This window comes from Camelus ferus, chromosome X (genome assembly GCF_009834535.1).
Source record: "Camelus ferus isolate YT-003-E chromosome X, BCGSAC_Cfer_1.0, whole genome shotgun sequence".
In the NCBI taxonomy this organism is placed as follows: Eukaryota; Metazoa; Chordata; class Mammalia; order Artiodactyla; family Camelidae; genus Camelus; species Camelus ferus.
The window spans coordinates 76,557,089-76,573,944 of NC_045732.1; the positions used below are offsets into that span (position 1 = coordinate 76,557,089).

Consider the following 16,856-nt stretch of genomic DNA (forward strand, 5'->3'; position numbering starts at 1 on the left):
AAAAAAATACTCGATCCTTTTCCTAAAGAGTTTGCAGGCAGTAATGAGTCCAAGCTAAGCAATGTCCAGCTGAGTACATGGGGTGGGTCAATGGGCTTGAGAGAAAAGGGCTTTCCTGGAGGAGAGATATACCAAATAAGGTACTATTTTCCTGAGGGGCTGGGCATGGCAGGTCACCAGCCATCTTGTTGCCAGGCTGGCCCAAATGGTTCTATCTGTTTTGGCCATACATGGTACAAAATGTTAAGCCTCAACTGTCCCCACTAACCTCCAAGCCAATAAACAGGTTGTGGGCCATGTGCAGTGGTTAGCACTGGCTCCTGCCTTTGCTATCAGTAGTTATGGCTAGTGGGCCATGCTGTAGACAGGGGAGGTGGCAGGCAGGACCACATGGGATATCCCAGCCTGGCTCCCTAGTGAGTCAGAATCATCTGATCTGGACCAGTCAACAATCTCCTTAGTCTGGACCTCTCAAACAGCCAAGGCTCTCACTACAGGTCATAGAGTCTCCTATTCTTTCTGTAGAGGGCAGAGTGCAATAAAATACATGCAGTGCCCTCAGCTGAGGGAGCCTGGGAGACTAAAATGAGTAACTGGACAAATGGCAGTGTTTGCCTCCAGTGAGGATATACTCAGCAATATTAGAGGGACAAGTAATTTTTTCTGTTGTTACTGTTTTTCTTCATTGAGATTCATAAACATTAATTCAGAGTCATGGCTTGGTAGAGGGTTAAAAAGGAAGAAACCTGAAACATATGAAGGGGAGCCCTGGGATTTGGGTGCCTGGATGCTTCCTAGGGTATACAGTGCTCTGGTTGCAGTGCTGCCACTATTTACTGTTTGCGGATCATGCCCTTGATAGCCGACTCCCGGTTGACATATGTGGCCCAATAGACCAGATTGAAAATGGCAAAGAGCACAGGAAAGATGATGCGGGAAATTTTGTCAACCTTGCTGACACTGTTGTAGGTCTTGGTCTCAGTCGGAATATCCTGCACGTAGGTGGTCTTGGGTGAAGCAATGATTGTTGGGGTTGAGGAGGCACTAGGAGCAGCGCCCTTGGAGATGGTGGAGAACTCAGTGTCCTTGGCCAGGTTGATGGGATAGGTGGTCCCCACGATATTGAAGGTCGTGCTGGTTTTCTTTGTCGGGACTGCTGGTGTTTTCTTCTAGGGGCCAGAAAAAGTAGGGGAACAAAACAAAAGCTAATTAATTCATTATACAGAACACTCTCAGAGGCTGTGGGGAGGAGGAGTCATGAGGGAAGTTAGGAAAGAGGGGCCATGAAGCCAATAGTGCTGAGTAGCCAGGTTTGTGTCTAGGGGTAATTAAAGATCAGTTTGAAAACAGAAAACTTGCAGAAAACTACCTGGTTTACTAGCTATTTGGCTTTGACCAAGTCGTGTCTCCTCTTAGAGCTTTAGTTTCTTCATCTGTAAAATGAGGATCAAGATATTTGGAAGGGTTTTTGAGAGGATCAGATGGAAGAATGGTAGTAGAAATCACTGGAAAACTATGAAATGTTGGTCACATATGGGATCTTATATAATCATGTGATTTGATCCTCACAGTAACCCCATGAGGTAAGTGTGTGAGATTATTCCCATTTGACAGATGAGAAATCTCAGCCTGAGACTGAGTGGCAGAGCCCACACTAGCCACCTGGGCTCCGGACTTTCATCCAGGGCTGCAGTGTACTGCTTTCTATAGGTACGAGATACTTTTTGGTTACCCGAGAAATAACTCCAAAAGGCTTCAACCATCAAGTGGCACACCTCCTGTGAGGAAGAGAGCTCGGTGAGTCTGAAAGTCATTTCGTCTTAAAGACACATAAATACCATGGCATGTTTACATGCATCATTATAACAGTATCATACCCTTCATGCACTGTAAATGTCCACTCTTGCAATGCTGAAGGCAGGAGCTACAGCCTCCCCAGGGAGCTATGGAGATGCTTCCCTCTGACACAGCCAAGTCAGGGACGCTAGGGGCTTGCTATGACACTGCTCTTTCTTTTGTTCTGTTTTTCCAGAGTAAAAATAAAATAAACTCAATGGCAAAACAAACATACACACAGGTGCCCATTTGTTCTCACATATATGACTTGTGTATACACAGACCTTTTGTGTAGAAAAGAGAAAAGAAGACAAAGCTCAGGCCTGGATCAGAAGAGAGAGACTTGAGGAAAATGGGAGGCCAAAGGCAGTGGCTGAGCTCAGTATTTGTTGCCTCACGTCCCACTCTGACCTTTTCTTCCTTCCACTCCTCTTTGTTTCTAGGAAAAGGTGGGAACAGATGAGCTTCAAAAATGCCCAAGAGTGCTTGTTTGACGACAAGTGATGCCTAATTGTGTTGCCCTAATTTAACACACCTAACATTCTTCCCTTTCTCACTGTTACTTTGTTCCCCAGCATCTGTTTTACTTTACTTCTCCACTTTCTACTTGTTTCCTTCCTGGGATGCTCTAACCCCACCCTCTCTTACTGACCCCGTTTTGCCTAATATCCTTCTATTTCTTTTCTCCTTTATTTCAGAATCCCCACTACTGTGATCTTTTTTTTTTTCTTTTAGACCACACTGCCATTTATCTTCCTGATCCTAAATAATAACTTTTCCCCAATATTTACTGAATATCTACTAGGCCAAGAAATCTGCTAGCTGTTTAGGGATAGGTAGGGAAGGTCAGTCACTCTTAGTCCCTGTTTTTCTAGGAGTTTGCAGTCCAGTAGGGGAGAGATCCTTGTGAACACATCATTGCCATATAATGTGATCAGTTTTCTAAATGATATGAGCAAAATGTGATGGGAATTCAGTAGAGGGAGGGGCAACGTACCTACAGGTGCTGGAAAAGGTGGTTCAGAGACGGCAATGAGGATGGTGAGCTGCGTTGCAAAAGATGGGCAGGAGTTCATCACATGAAGATGTAGCAAAGGACAGTAAAAGGCCATGGGCACTGCTTATTTGATGGATGACCAGATGTCTGCTTTAGTTGGATGATAGTGTGCATGGCAGAGGCCTTCCTGTGCTGGCTTCAGGGTTTTCAATCAGGGAGGGGGAAATGGGACAAAGGATGGGGTGTTGGTTTAAAGTAAGTGAACAGTCTGACTAACAGGACATTTAAAAAGCAATATTGTTCTTTCTCTTTGAGGGTTATAGTCGTATTGGTGTAAGTGGAAGGGGGACAGAACCCTAAGGCTTCTAAGAACCTTGTAAATGCTTTAAATACTGCATGGGACTCATTTATAATTAGAAAATTCATTGTGTGAATAGAGGCCTGCTGCTAAGTGCCTCTGCTACTAAATAAAAGAGCACTTCACTTGTTTGCCTGCTTACTTATTAATTTGCTTAGTAATCTCTTTTTATTCTCCCATGGGTAGACAAAAAAAAAAAAAAAAGGAAAGAAAAAACTACTACCCTGACTTTGCTAGAAGCTTTCACATAAGTTATTTCATTCAGTTATAATCTGGTTATGACCTAGTCTCTGAAACAATGATTCCAAAGAGCAAACTCTTTCTTTAGCTCTGTAGGCACTTTGCATTCTATAGATGGGGAAGCAGCAGTTGATTTAATCACAGATTTTTCTTAAGTAATAAAAGAAAATTACCTTTTAATTTCCCTTGCCCTTTCCATCATGGTACATTTTAATCAGCCGCTATAATTTTTACCTAAATTGTCAAAGAAGGAATATCAAAGCAAAAACTGTTGTGCTGAGAAGACAGAAGCAGTAAGCAGAGATTAATGGTTAATAATTCCCATTTCTGCATCTAGTTTTCTGATAATTCTCTATGCCCTGGAATTTGATAGATACAAAATAGAGTGACTTAAGTTTCACCAAGTTACAATTCTGTTCCTACCTCCCTAGCCAAGTGCCTGGTTCTTAGGCATATGGTAGATGTTTACAGAATGAAAAATGCCCCCCACCCGAACAACTGAAGATTCTTGATGTGATTTTCAGTTTGTTCCTCCTGAGCCTTGACTTCTATACAGACAGCACATCTCTATAATTCATCCTGGGGTAAATTCCCCAAGCTGAAATTGACTCTTCCAAATTCCCCCAAGCAGTCTGACTCCAGGACAAGGACACTTTTCCTTATAGAAAGGCACCTCATGTGGATTTTGGGATGAGATAATGAACATTTTCATGCACCAATGCATGTCCAACTCAAGAGTTTTCCTCAGGTGGTACTCATGTTTATTATTTCTAGAAGTGCTAAATAGAGGGTTAATTGAAGCCATGAATGTTCTTGAAACTACCAGGACCTCAGAGTATATGCAGATGTGGTACAGTTCCTCTGTGTTAATCCTCTAACAGCCATCCAACTTTCCTGAACCCCAGTTATCAGAAGGGGGCAAAGTAATGGAGTATATTCTATGTGGTATTCAAAGACAAATCAGACAAAACCCCAAACAACCCAATTTTAGAAATAGCAAAAGACTTAAATAGACATTTCCCCAAAGAAGATGTGGAAATGGCTAACAAGCATGTGAAAAAGGTGGTGGAAACAGCAGCAGTGCTCACAGGTGGAAAACCCAGAGCTCATTTGCTAGAACTGTCCACAGGCTCAATTCTAGTTTATAATGTCTGATGGGTCATCCAAGTGAAAAACAAAGACGGAACTTGGAGTGATTGCAAATAATGCAAACTAGTTGTAAAAATCCTACATATGAGATGAGCATGGAGGAGAAAATAATGTTGGTAAAATGATGAAGAAAAAGAGAGCAAGATAGCCAGGAGAGGTGAGCACCAAAGCGCAAAGCAGTTTGCATGAAGTAAAGGACTGGGTAATGACTTGGAAGCAGCAAGGAAGAAATGGAAGGGTGGCTTCCACTTGCAATGGCAGCTGAGGAAGTAGTTTCCTTAGGAAACACCCAAATTAAGGTAATGAAAAATCCTTGCATCCCTAGGATAAATCCCACTTGATCATGGTAATGATCCTTTTTATGTTTTGTTGAATTTTTGTTTGCTAATATTTTGTTGAGGATTTTTGCGTCTATGTTTATCAGGGATATTGGCCTGTAATTTTCTTTCTGTGTGTGTGATATCTTTGTCTGGTTTTGGTAGGTGATGCTGGCCTCATAAAATGAGTTAAGAAACTTTCCTTCCTCTGCAATTTTCTGGAACAGTTTGAGAAGGATAGGTGTTAACTATTCTCTAAATGTTAGTAAAATTCACCTATGAAGCCATCTGGTCCTGTAATTTTGTTGGGAATTTTTTTTTTAAATCACTAATTCAGTTTCATTACTGGTAATAGTTTAGACATATTTTCTTTTTCTTCCTGGTTTAGTTTTAGGAGAATGTACATACATTTCTAGGAATTTGTCCATTTCTTCAAGGTTGTCCATTATATTGGCATATAGATGTTCATAGTAGTCTCTTATGATCCTTTGCATTTCTGGGGTGTCAGCTGTAACTTCTTTTTCATTTCTGATTTTATTAATTTGGGCCCTGTCTCTTTTTTTTTCTTGATAAGTCTGGCTAAAGCTTTATCAATTTTGTTTATCTTTTCAAAGAACCAGTTTTTAGATTCATTGATATTTTCTATTGTTTTTTAGCCTCTATTTCATTTATATCTGCTCTGATCTTTATGATTTATCTCCTTCTGCTAACTTTGAGTTTTGTTCTTATTTCTCTAGCTCCTTTAGGTGTAAAGTTAGGTTGTTAATTTGAGATTTTTCTTGTTTCTTGAGGTAAGCTTGTATTGCTATTAACTTCCCTCACAGAATTGCTTTTGCTGCATCCCAAAGATTTTGAATCGCTGTGTTTTCATTTTGACTTCTCTCCAGATATTTTTTGATTTCCTCTTTGACTTCTTCAGTGATCCATTGTTTTTTTTAGCAGCATACTGTGGCTTTTTTGTGGCCTAGCATGTGGTCTGTCCTGGAGAATGTCCTATGTGCACTTGAAAAGGATGTGTATTCTGTTGCTTTCAAATGGAATGTCATATATACATATTTTATTTATTATATTATATATTATATATAATTATATATATATACACACACACACACACACACATCTATATATAATTCCATCTGGTGTAATGTGTTATTTGAGGACAGTGTTTCCTTATTGATTTTGTCTGGATGATCTGTCCATTGATGTAAGTAGGGTGTTGAAGTCTTATACTATCATTGTGTTACTGTCAATTTCTCCCTTTATGCCCATTAATATTTGCTTTATGTATCTGGGTGTTCCTATGTTGGGTGTGTATATTTACAGCTATATTATCTCCTTGGATTTATACCTTGATCATTACATAATGTCTTTCCTTGTCTCTTGTATCAGTTTTTATAAAAGTTTATTTTGTCTAAGTATTGCTACCCTAGCTTTATTTTGATTTACATTTACATAGAATACCTTTTTCCATCCCCTCAGTCTATGTGTGTGTCTTTAGATCTGAAGTAAATCTCATGTAGGTAGCTAGCACATATATGGGTCTTGTTTTTGTATCCATTCAGCCACTCTGTGTCTTTTGATTGGCACATTTAGTCTATTTACATTTAAAGTAATAATTGATATGTATGTTCTTATTGCCACTTTGTTAACTATTTTTGTGTGCTGGTGGGTAAGGCTGGTCCCAAGACTAGAGCAGGTTCATTGGAGCATGGGGCAGGGGATTCTGGGGCTGGTGCATGCACACTGGTGTGTGGGGCGACGTCATGGGTCCTCTGGCAGCCAAAGCCATGTCCAGGGGTGGCTGTGGGATCAGGGGGTCTTAAAGTAGCCTGTCTGTTGGTGGGGCTGTGTCCACACCCAGTTAGTTGCTTGGCCCGAGGTGTCTCAGCACTTTTGCCTACAGGTTGTTGGACCAGGGTGGGCTGGGTCCAGAGGCTAATAAGCTAGAGGGAGGATTCCAAAATGGTCCTTGCTAGCACCAGTGTCCAGATGGTAGAACAAGCTCCCAAAAATCTATGTGCCCAGTGTCAGCTGCAATTATCTCCTGCCTCTCTGGGAGATTCTCCAAGATCAGCAAGTAGATATGACCCAGGCTCTTATGAAATTACTACTTCTGCCCTGGGTCTTAGACCATGTGAGATTTTGTGTGTACCCTTTATAAGTGAAGTCTCTGTCTTCCCCAGCCCTATAGGGCTCCCAAAATTAACCCCCACTAGAGTTCAAAGCCAAATTCTCTGGAGGCTCGTCTTCCCCATGCAGGACCTGCAGGCTGGGGAGGCTGATACGGGACTCAGACTGCTTACTCTTTCAGAATAACCTCTACATTTGAAATTATTCCCCTGTTTGTGGGTCGCCCACTTGGGAGTATGGGACTTGACTATATCACGAATCTACCCTTCCTATGCATCTCATTTGGTTCCTTCTTTATATCTCTAATTGTAGAACATCTTTTCTGGTAGGTTCCAGTCTTCTTCATCAATTTTTTTTCTGCAAATAGTTGTGATTTTGGTGTGCCCATGAGAGGAGGTGAGCTCAAGGTCTTTGTACTATACCATCTTGGTCGACCCCCTTGTTTGTTTTTGTTTCAATTGATTTACCAGTGATGGAGTATGACTGTTGTCAGGGAATTTATGCCTACTGTAGAATAGGGTGGGAAGACCACCAGTTTATGAATACAACTTAACCCACAGTGAGTATCATTCACCCCAGAGAGAAAATAGCAAGGGGTGACTCAATTTGTGGCTGTTTTTACATAGATTTAAAATCCATTTATGATAAGAAACTAAACTTTTTCAAGCTCTAGATGGAAGTTCAGTATTTTTTCTAATGTAGAATACGATAAAACATTATTCTAGAGCATTCAAATATTCTTATTTGAAAATAAGATAACGGGCATAAGAATTATTATGTTTTCAAAATTTAGGTAAGAATTTATGAATATTTTAAAAGCAGTTCTAAGAATAATAATTATCTTATTTTTAGATATAGAGGTTTCTTCATTTTTATTTGCTTTTATTATTTTTAATTTTCAAAAATATCATCAAGGTAATAGTGCACATAGTTAAAAAGAAATAAATGTAGAGGCTTATAATGAAAACTAGAAAACCCTTACCCCCATGCACCCCAACCTTGTGCAGCAACTCATAATTATTTTGAATTCTTTTAGCTGATACTTCTAATAGTTATTTCTATATTTGTAAGTACTATGCTTATTTTGCTATCAGTTTTACACAGTACCATTCACCTGTTCATGGTAACGATTTACCTCATTTATGTAGCCCTTCCTCTATGTGCCCATATAATTATAATAATTTTTTAGTTCAATCAATAGTCAGTGGTAACGTCATTATAAATGACTAGATAAATACCTCTACCCTCTTGCTACAAACTGCACTGGTTCCTATCCAGGTTTGCTTGCTGCATAGCTTTCAAGTTAGGAATTCCCTTCATCTGTCTCCTCTGTTGGATACCCTCTTCTCTGTATCTAATGTCTTTCTCTTTTTTGCTCTGCTCTCATGTTTTCATAGAACATATCTTCCATTATTTTCCTTAGGTTGAATGTATAGGAAGTGACATTTCAGAGTTCTTGCAGGTCTGAAAATAACTATTGTACCTTTCGACTCCATTGATACTTTGGCTAGGCACTGAATTCAACATTGAAAATCATTTGTCCCTCAGATTTATGAGATTTACTGCTCCACTGTCTTCCAGCCTCCAACGTAGCTGAGAAGTTTGATACCATTCTGTTAATAATTTCTTTGTAGATAACCTTGACTGTCTTTATAGAATCTTTTTAGACTATCATTTATCCCTGGTTTTCTAAAATTTCAAGATGATGTGACTTTATGTGGGCCTATGATGACACTTCCAATCTGGAGGCTTATGTCTTTCTACTTGAAAAGATGTATTAGTTCTTTATTAATTTCCTTTGCTCCCTTTTATCTGTTCACTTTCTGTAGTTTCTAAGTTGGATGAGCTTCCTGGATTCATCTCTAAGTCCCTTAACCTTTTCTTTTACATTCTCCACTTTTTCCTTTTTACTCTACTTGTAGGGAGATTTTCTTCAGTTTATATTCCCACCTTTCTAGTCAAATTTTTATTTTGGCAATTCTGTTTAATTTCAAGAGCTCTTCCTTATTCTCTGATTCCTTTTTATATTAGCATCATATTCTTATTTTATGTATATATTTATAAATATAAGATAAAATGTAGTTTTATTTTTCTTAAATTCTCTTTAGTTCCCTAAATTATCTCTGTTCTTGCCATGATTTTTTTTTAATCTTTACTTTCCTCTTTCACATTGCAAATTTCACTTTGATAATCCTTGGTATTTCAATATTATTTGGCAACATAAAAGATGTCTATATGCTCAGTGTACCTGAGCTGGGATTGTTGGCTGGTAAACTATGATTTAAGATTGGTTAGAAGGAGGTCATTTTATGGGGTACTCTAAAATGTCAGTATGTAAAGGTCTTTTCTCTGGAGACTTCCAGCTTCTTTAGAAGAGAAATTTCTGCTATTCTTCAGGAAAGTATATATCTGGCTGTAGACATTTTACATGTTGGGCAGGCTCTGGATTCTTGACTATTCCATACACAGACTTTTAGTCAGTCACCCTAATTGCACCCTCATGCTTTATTCTCTACTGTACCAAGCACCTCAAACACTATGTTTCATTGGGGTTCTATCTCACTCCATCTTGACAAATCATTTTTTATCCTCTCTTTCCACATTCATTTTTCTAAAAAAGAAAAAGAAAAGGGATTAAAATCTCTTGTCTGACTGAAATCCATTCTTCAGTTCTCCTGGTACTTGTGGGTTTATATGTATTTTATTTCTTTACCCTCATTTTAGTTGGGTCTTTAAAGGAAGCAGTGATAAAATACGTAGTTGTTCCACAGAAGCTCACAGTTCATCTATTTTTCAGGTTGCTATTATAAGGTAGTCATTTGTCTTCATTTGAAAATGAGATTGTTTCCACCTATCCCTTCTTTTCCTTTCCTTTACCTTCCCCTTACATTTTATCTAATCCTTGATCATAGTAAAGATCAGAAATAGATTTTTGAATCATTTATATTAGATCTAAACAGTTTTGTGCTCACCCATTCTAACTTTATGAAGCAAATAATGTTTAACATGTCTCTCTCAAGGAGGAAAAAGAAAATAGGTTATGATTAAATTCCACTATTTTTACTTTCAATGCACTTCATTTTTTCCTGTGGGTCAGTGGTTCTCACTGTTACTTCCTTCATATTGTAGCAGTGTAGTAGTGCAAGGCACCCTCACATTAGAGATCCATTTTATGCATTCCATAGATTTTTCTTCAAATCTTATAACCAGCATCCTTTCAATAACTTAAATAGATTAACAATGAGAAGGACTAAAGAGGAAGACTGAGATTACCATCTTTGCAGAAGAATTTTAGATGATTCTTTTAATCATTTTTTTCATTTTCAGCACTCCTTAAAACTGGAGAAACAGTCATCATTTTTGACATCTACATCTACAGTCTCTTAATGTATTCTAGTTCTCTCTCTACTCTCAAACCACCTCCACACCTCTTCCCAGTCACAAGAAAAAAAAAAAAAAAAAACAAGTCTACCACATTTTCCACAAAATATCCATGACTACCTTTCAGATATCTGAAATTAGCAATCATCATCCCCTTCAGGAATTTGTCCCTTCTCCATTGTACTAACCAAACTGGAACAATGTACAGAATAAAAGAGGCTTATCATCTCACTTGTTCTAGTTAATTCTTAACTTAAACTCAAATCAGATTTGGCTTTTTAAGAGTTATACCACATGGATGGCTTATATTAAGCTTTGCTTTTTCCATATATCCCAGCATCTTATTTATAATTTCAATTTTTGTTAAACCTTTTTATCCCATAGCTAATTTTTTGGTATCTGTGTGTAAGAACCTTTTGTATTTAGCAAATGTTAATCTTTTGATTTCAGCATGTTCTTTCAAACTTTAGAAATTTTCTTTGATTCTAATTCAGAAGATACTTCTCTTCAATCAGCATTCATTAAAGCCAGCTTACAAATTTCAATCTCCTACCTTATATATCTTCATTTAAGTCACTGCTGACAGCATTTAAGAGGGAAAGCTCAAAGACAAAGCCCTATGGCTTATCACAGGAATGTCCATTCAGGGTGATGTCCATCCATCAGTCAATTCTATTAGACTTCAATTGGTCAACCAACTACATCAGTTTAATTGCACTATTTTTTCAACTGCTGTTTCTTTTTAATGAAGAGATAATTTTAAAAAGTTAGTCAGATGTTTTGATAAAGTCTATATATTTCCTGGTTCATCAGTCTAGTAAACATTTCATAAATTTTCTTAAGGTTACTTTGGCATAATTTATTCTTAGTGAACTCAGGCTGGATGTCAGTGATTAGTGCTAACTTCTCTTAAAACATCTGTTTAGTAATATATTCTAGGGACCCTTCAGTTTGATATCTCAGAGTTAGGACATCTTTGCTTCCTTTTCTTTTCTGAAACCAACCAAAACTATAAGGCTAATGAGATATAGAAACCAAAACGCCATCTTCTACAAAAATTGAAAGCATTTTTAACCCTCATCCCAAAAAGTAAGGGCTCCCAAATGCAGTAAAAATTGGATCAGGGTAAAGAAGACACTGAGGATGCCTACTATTCTGGATTTCAAGGCAAGAATAAAGTCCTAAAAGTTGGGTGGAAGAACCTGCATAAGAAAACAGATGACTCTGTTTTGAAACAAAAATCAGTTTTTAGGCTGGTAGTGAGAACATCCCAGAATACTGTTTCACTGCGACAGGTAGCAGAACAGGTAAAGACTGGAAAAATTAAAGAATAGCATAATACACACACAGAGCACCATACATAGAGTACTTTATTGTGGGTTACTTATAAGAACTTATATAGATAACAGTTGATGCTCAAACTACTCACTTTCAATGATTTATTCTCAATTAGTCACTACTATCCTACTCATTCTCTCAGTCTTTCCCCAAAATGATACTTTCACACATAGCAGGACTAGTAAAGAACTCCTCTAACATAACTTCAAGTGATAGTTGAAAAAAAGAAACTAATATGGTACTGATGCAAAATATGTTGCATAAAGGAGGGTAAATAACCAATCAAGGACTGTGGAACAACACACAAAACAAAAAATCATAGGACACATGAAAAAATAAGTCAGCAGAAATCATAAAATTAATGTAAGGAAAAATAATACTACTATAGAAATGAAGGAGAATTACACTCTTGAAAATGATCAGAGACATGGAAGACAGGCTTGAGAAAAATAAGAAAAATGAAATGAAAAATAGCAGTTAGAAATTATTAGAGAAAAATGTTAGATATAGAAGACAAAGTTCTATTATATGTATAATCTGTGCTTCTAGGATGATAACATAGCAAAGATGTGTTTCAGGAAAGCTTCTCTGAAGCAAAGACAGTTGTGAATCCATAGGCTTAAAGGGCAACATGCTGTCCTAAGAAAAATCCATACAGATAAATCAAGATATATCCTTGTAAAGTAACTGGAGTTTGTAAATAAGACACATTCACATGGGCTTCTAGGCCATAAAATCAAGCCCCCTATTATGCGAGAGATTCTCAAGCTGGTTTTAAATTTCTTCATAACAACATTCAATGCTAGAACTGAGTATAGCAACCAATTTCTATGCAGACATCAGAGAAAGAGAATATGACCCACGAATTGTACAACAGCCCAAATATAATTCAAGTCTAAACATAACTGACATAATTTTACACATGCAAGATAGTAGGAAGTATGGTTCCCATAAGCCCTTCTTAAAGAATCTTTTAGAGGATAGCCTTGAAGTAACTAAGCAATGAATGGAAAAGTGGATTAAAGGACTATTTTGAGAAGAGAACCTATTTAAATATAGAACTATGACAATCAACTATCGAGATTATGGCTCCATAAAAGCATGTAAATGCTATAAAACTTGACAATGCAGAAATAGTAGTACAACAAACAAAATTTGGGAGATGACAGGGACTGGCAGAGAGAAAGTGAGGTAGGATAAATATAATAATTTCCTTATATCTTATAGTGGGTGAGGGATCAACAGATCCTGTTTATAACTGATAAATCAAGTATTAGATGAGTAAATATATTTTAAGGATACAAAGGTAACAACTAGACTAAGTATAATAAAACTAACCAATAAATTCCTATGGTAGAGTAGATGGAGGAAGTAGAAATACACTTAGTTCTTTATAATTTATAGGAAGGAGTTAATAAATTCTATCTAAATAAATAGTTAAAATCTATTCTAAAATTTTTCTAACTCACCAGTCTGTATTCTATGGAATATATATTTTCCTCCAGTTTGAAAAGTCTTCATGTTTTTCTCTTCTCCATGTTTCTTCAAAGAGTACTAGGATGGTTCTGGGGCCACATCTGCCAGTTCTTTTTAGCATCTTTGGATAGTCTTCATCTAGAGCTAGAGATCTGAATTCTTTTAAAGCAGCCAGGGACAACAATCTTGATTTCATTGCATTCATGCTTTTTATTCCTACCAATTCCAGGTGGCTTATTGGGGTTTTTCCTCTCTTTTTTCTTCCTTCCCACCCATTCACTAATACAATTAACACTTAGTCAGCTTTTATTATGAGTCAGATGCTGTGAAAGGGTGCTGGCTAGTAAGAAAGAATGCAGACAAGACCCTGCCCTCAAGAAGTTCAGTCTAGTGAGGAAGCAGACTAATAACTCTAATACAAATAAATGCTTTTTATCCCATGAGCACCCTTCCCCCACCCCAGGAAAAGCTAATGCTATCTGTATGATTCTGGAAAAGGTCTATGGAAAAATTAGCATTTCATCTGGGTCTTAAAGGATGAGCAGATCCTTATCGGGGAGGAAAATAAGAGAAGAACTTTACAGGTAGAGAGAAAAAAATAAGCAAATACATAGGAGAAATGATGATCACTTTTGTTTGACCATAATGGGAACATACTAGAAAACTGAAGGGTAGATGTGGCCCTAGAGGCTGTTCTCTGGGTTGAAGATAAAGTCTGCTCTTCTGGGTGACTTTCTAAGTATGACAAAACAAGTTCCCCTTGGGTTCAGTGGTATCACACTTAGGTTTGGTCTCTCACCACAAGACATCAGCCCTCTATGATACCTACCCTTTTTTCTTTGCCCCAGCAAACACTCCACATTGCTAAGAAGCACTCCAGTTGAGAATTGGATTGATGACCCCAGTGAATAGCACACAGCCCTGGCCAGTTCCCACAGGCTGCAGGCTGTCCACTCCTGGTTCCAATACAGTTCTCTCAAGGAGTGCTTCCCAGCCCCCACCCTTGCTGTACCTTACCTTCATCTCCAGGGCCTCTGGCACCTTCTTGCCTTCCCAAGCCCAACTCCGCTTTGTGAAGTAGTTGACAGTGGCAAATTCAATCAGCGCAGAAAATACAAAGGCATAACAGACGGCTATGAACCAATCCATGGCCGTCGCGTATGCCACTTTAGGTAAGGAGTTTCTGGCACTGATACTCAAGGTGGTCATGGTGAGAACAGTGGTGACACCTGAGGAGACAGAAAATGAGAACCAGTTGCCACTGATATTTAGGGAATATCTGACAAGATCACCAACTTCCTACTTGAAAGAAGGAGCTAAGCCCCACTCAAAATGGCCCCTTTAAAATAAAAAACAGAGAATTTCAAAACAGAATGGTTCTACCTAGTAAGCATGCCATCCCAATTACCACAAGAATAGGAAACTCTACTATAGCACTGCTGAAGTTGTCCTCTAATCTCTGCTTAAACATTTCCACTGAAGAGTAGGTAACCTATTTATTGTTACAGTTTTCTAATTAGAAAAACCTACTTTATGAACTGAAACCTGCCTTCCTCTAACTCCTAGCCCACTGACTGATCTGAGTTCTCTCTGGCAACACAAGAAAGAAAAGCCTGCACACTCCTTTCCAGGGCAGGCCTTCAGAAAGTTGGAGAGGGTGGCCATGGTTCCTTGTGAGTTTGTTCGTCTCCAGATGAACATGGCCAGTTCCTTCTCTTGCTTCTCCTCCTTCCCCATTCTGGTCCTTCTCTTCTGAACAGATCAGAACTGAGCCCAAGATTATGGTCTGACCTTAGTAGGATTTTCACTCCCCTTACTGTGAATACTATTCTCCTAATAACACAGCAAACTATTGTGGAAAATGGTTCTTTGGCTGCACGACAGTCTAGATCCTACTGAATTCGTGACAGCCAAAACTATTCTAATATCTATTTCTTAGGAGTTTTAGCCAAACCACACCTTGCTTTTAAATCAATTGCTTTTTTTCCCTTGGTGGCATTTATTAAATGAAATTTTACACTTCCTTTTATTAACTCTTAATTTCTATTAAATTTTTTTTCTCTAACCTATTCATATTTTAGATATACATATGAGCTATATAGTGTTGTGGTTAACAATATGAGCTTTAGAATCAAACTGAAATAGACTGAAATTCTGGCAATCCCACCTACTTGTAAAGTAACCTTGAACAAGGTGTTTTACCACACTAAGCATCAGTTTTATCATGTGTAAAATGTGTGTGATGATACTAGACTTAGGGATTTGTTGGTGAATCCAATGAGATAATGTTTATAAAGCCCATAGCACAATATCTGGAACAGAGTAATCACTCAACAAGTAGCAGCTACTATAATTAACATTACTCTTATTTTTACTGTTATTAACAGTAGTACTGTCATAATTATATAATTATAGTAGTATAATTATAGTCACATTTTAACATTTCATAATTGTTAGCAATAGTATTCTAGTCTTTTTTTTACTTTTTTTATTGAGTTATAGTCATTTTACAATGTTGTGTCAATTTCCAGTGTAGAGCACAATTTTTCAGTTATACATGAACATGCATATATTCATTGTCACATTCTTTTTCACTGTGAGCTACCACAAGATCTTGTATATATTTCCCTGTGCTATACAGTATAATCTTGTTTATCTATTCTACATATGCCTGTCAATATCTACAAATTTTGAACTCCAATCTGTCCCTTCCCACCTCCCTCCTCCTTGGCAACCACAAGTTTGTATTCTATGTCTATGAGTCTGTTTCTGTTTTGCATTTATGTTCATTTTTTTTAGATTCCAATTATAAGTGATCTTATATGGTATTTTTCTTTCTCTTTCTGGCTTACTTCATTTAGAATGACATTCTCCAGGGACATCCATATTGCTGCAAATGGCGTTATGTTGTCATTTTTATGGCTGAATAGTATTCCACTATATAAATGTACCACCACTTCTTTATCCAGTCATCTGTTGATAGACATTTAGGCTGTTTCCATGTCTTGGCTATTGTAAATAGTGCTGCTATGAACACTGGGGTGCAGGTGTCTTTTAGAAGTAGGGTTCCTTCTGGATATATGCCCAGGAGTGGGATGACTAGGTCATATGGTAAGTCTATTCCTAGTCTTTTAAGGAATTTCCATAGTGTTTTCCACAGTGGCTGCACCAAACTGCATTCCTACCAGCAGTGTGGGAGGGTTCCCTTTTCTCCACAGCCTCTCTAGCATTTGTCATTTGTGGACTTTTGTGATGGCCATTCTGACTGGTGTGAGGTGATACCTCATTGTAGTTTTGATTTGCATTTCCCTGATAATTAGTGATATTGAGCATTTTTTCATGTGCCTATTGATCATTTGTATTTCTTCCTTGGACAATTGCTTGTTTAGGTCTTTTGCCCAATTTTGAATTGGGTTGTTTGGTTGTTTCTTATTAATTCATATGAGCTGCTTATATATTCTGAAAATCAAGCCTTTGTCGGTTTCATCTTTTGCAAAAATTTTTTCCCATTCTGTAGGTTGTCGTTTTGTTTTGCTTATGGTTTCCTTTGCTGTGCAATAGTATTCTAGTCTTGAATACCTACACTAGAAGTTAGAAGTCCTAAGTTCTTCCATTTACTTGATTTGTGTCTTGG

At 37.7% G+C, this 16,856-nt stretch overlaps 1 protein-coding gene across 1 annotated transcript in view; it reads right to left on the minus strand.

The window, feature by feature from the left end:
• Window positions 1-817: 817 nt before the first annotated feature.
• Window positions 818-16,856, minus strand: part of GABRA3 (gamma-aminobutyric acid type A receptor subunit alpha3) — a 38,710-nt gene continuing 22,671 nt past the window's right edge. The window contains exons 4-5 of the mRNA XM_032474700.1: window positions 14,240-14,451; window positions 818-1,169 (exon numbers count right to left, since the gene is read on the minus strand). Of these exons, the coding sequence (XP_032330591.1) occupies window positions 834-1,169; window positions 14,240-14,451 (548 nt within the window). The 3' untranslated portion in view covers window positions 818-833. The remainder of the gene's footprint in view (window positions 1,170-14,239; window positions 14,452-16,856) is intronic.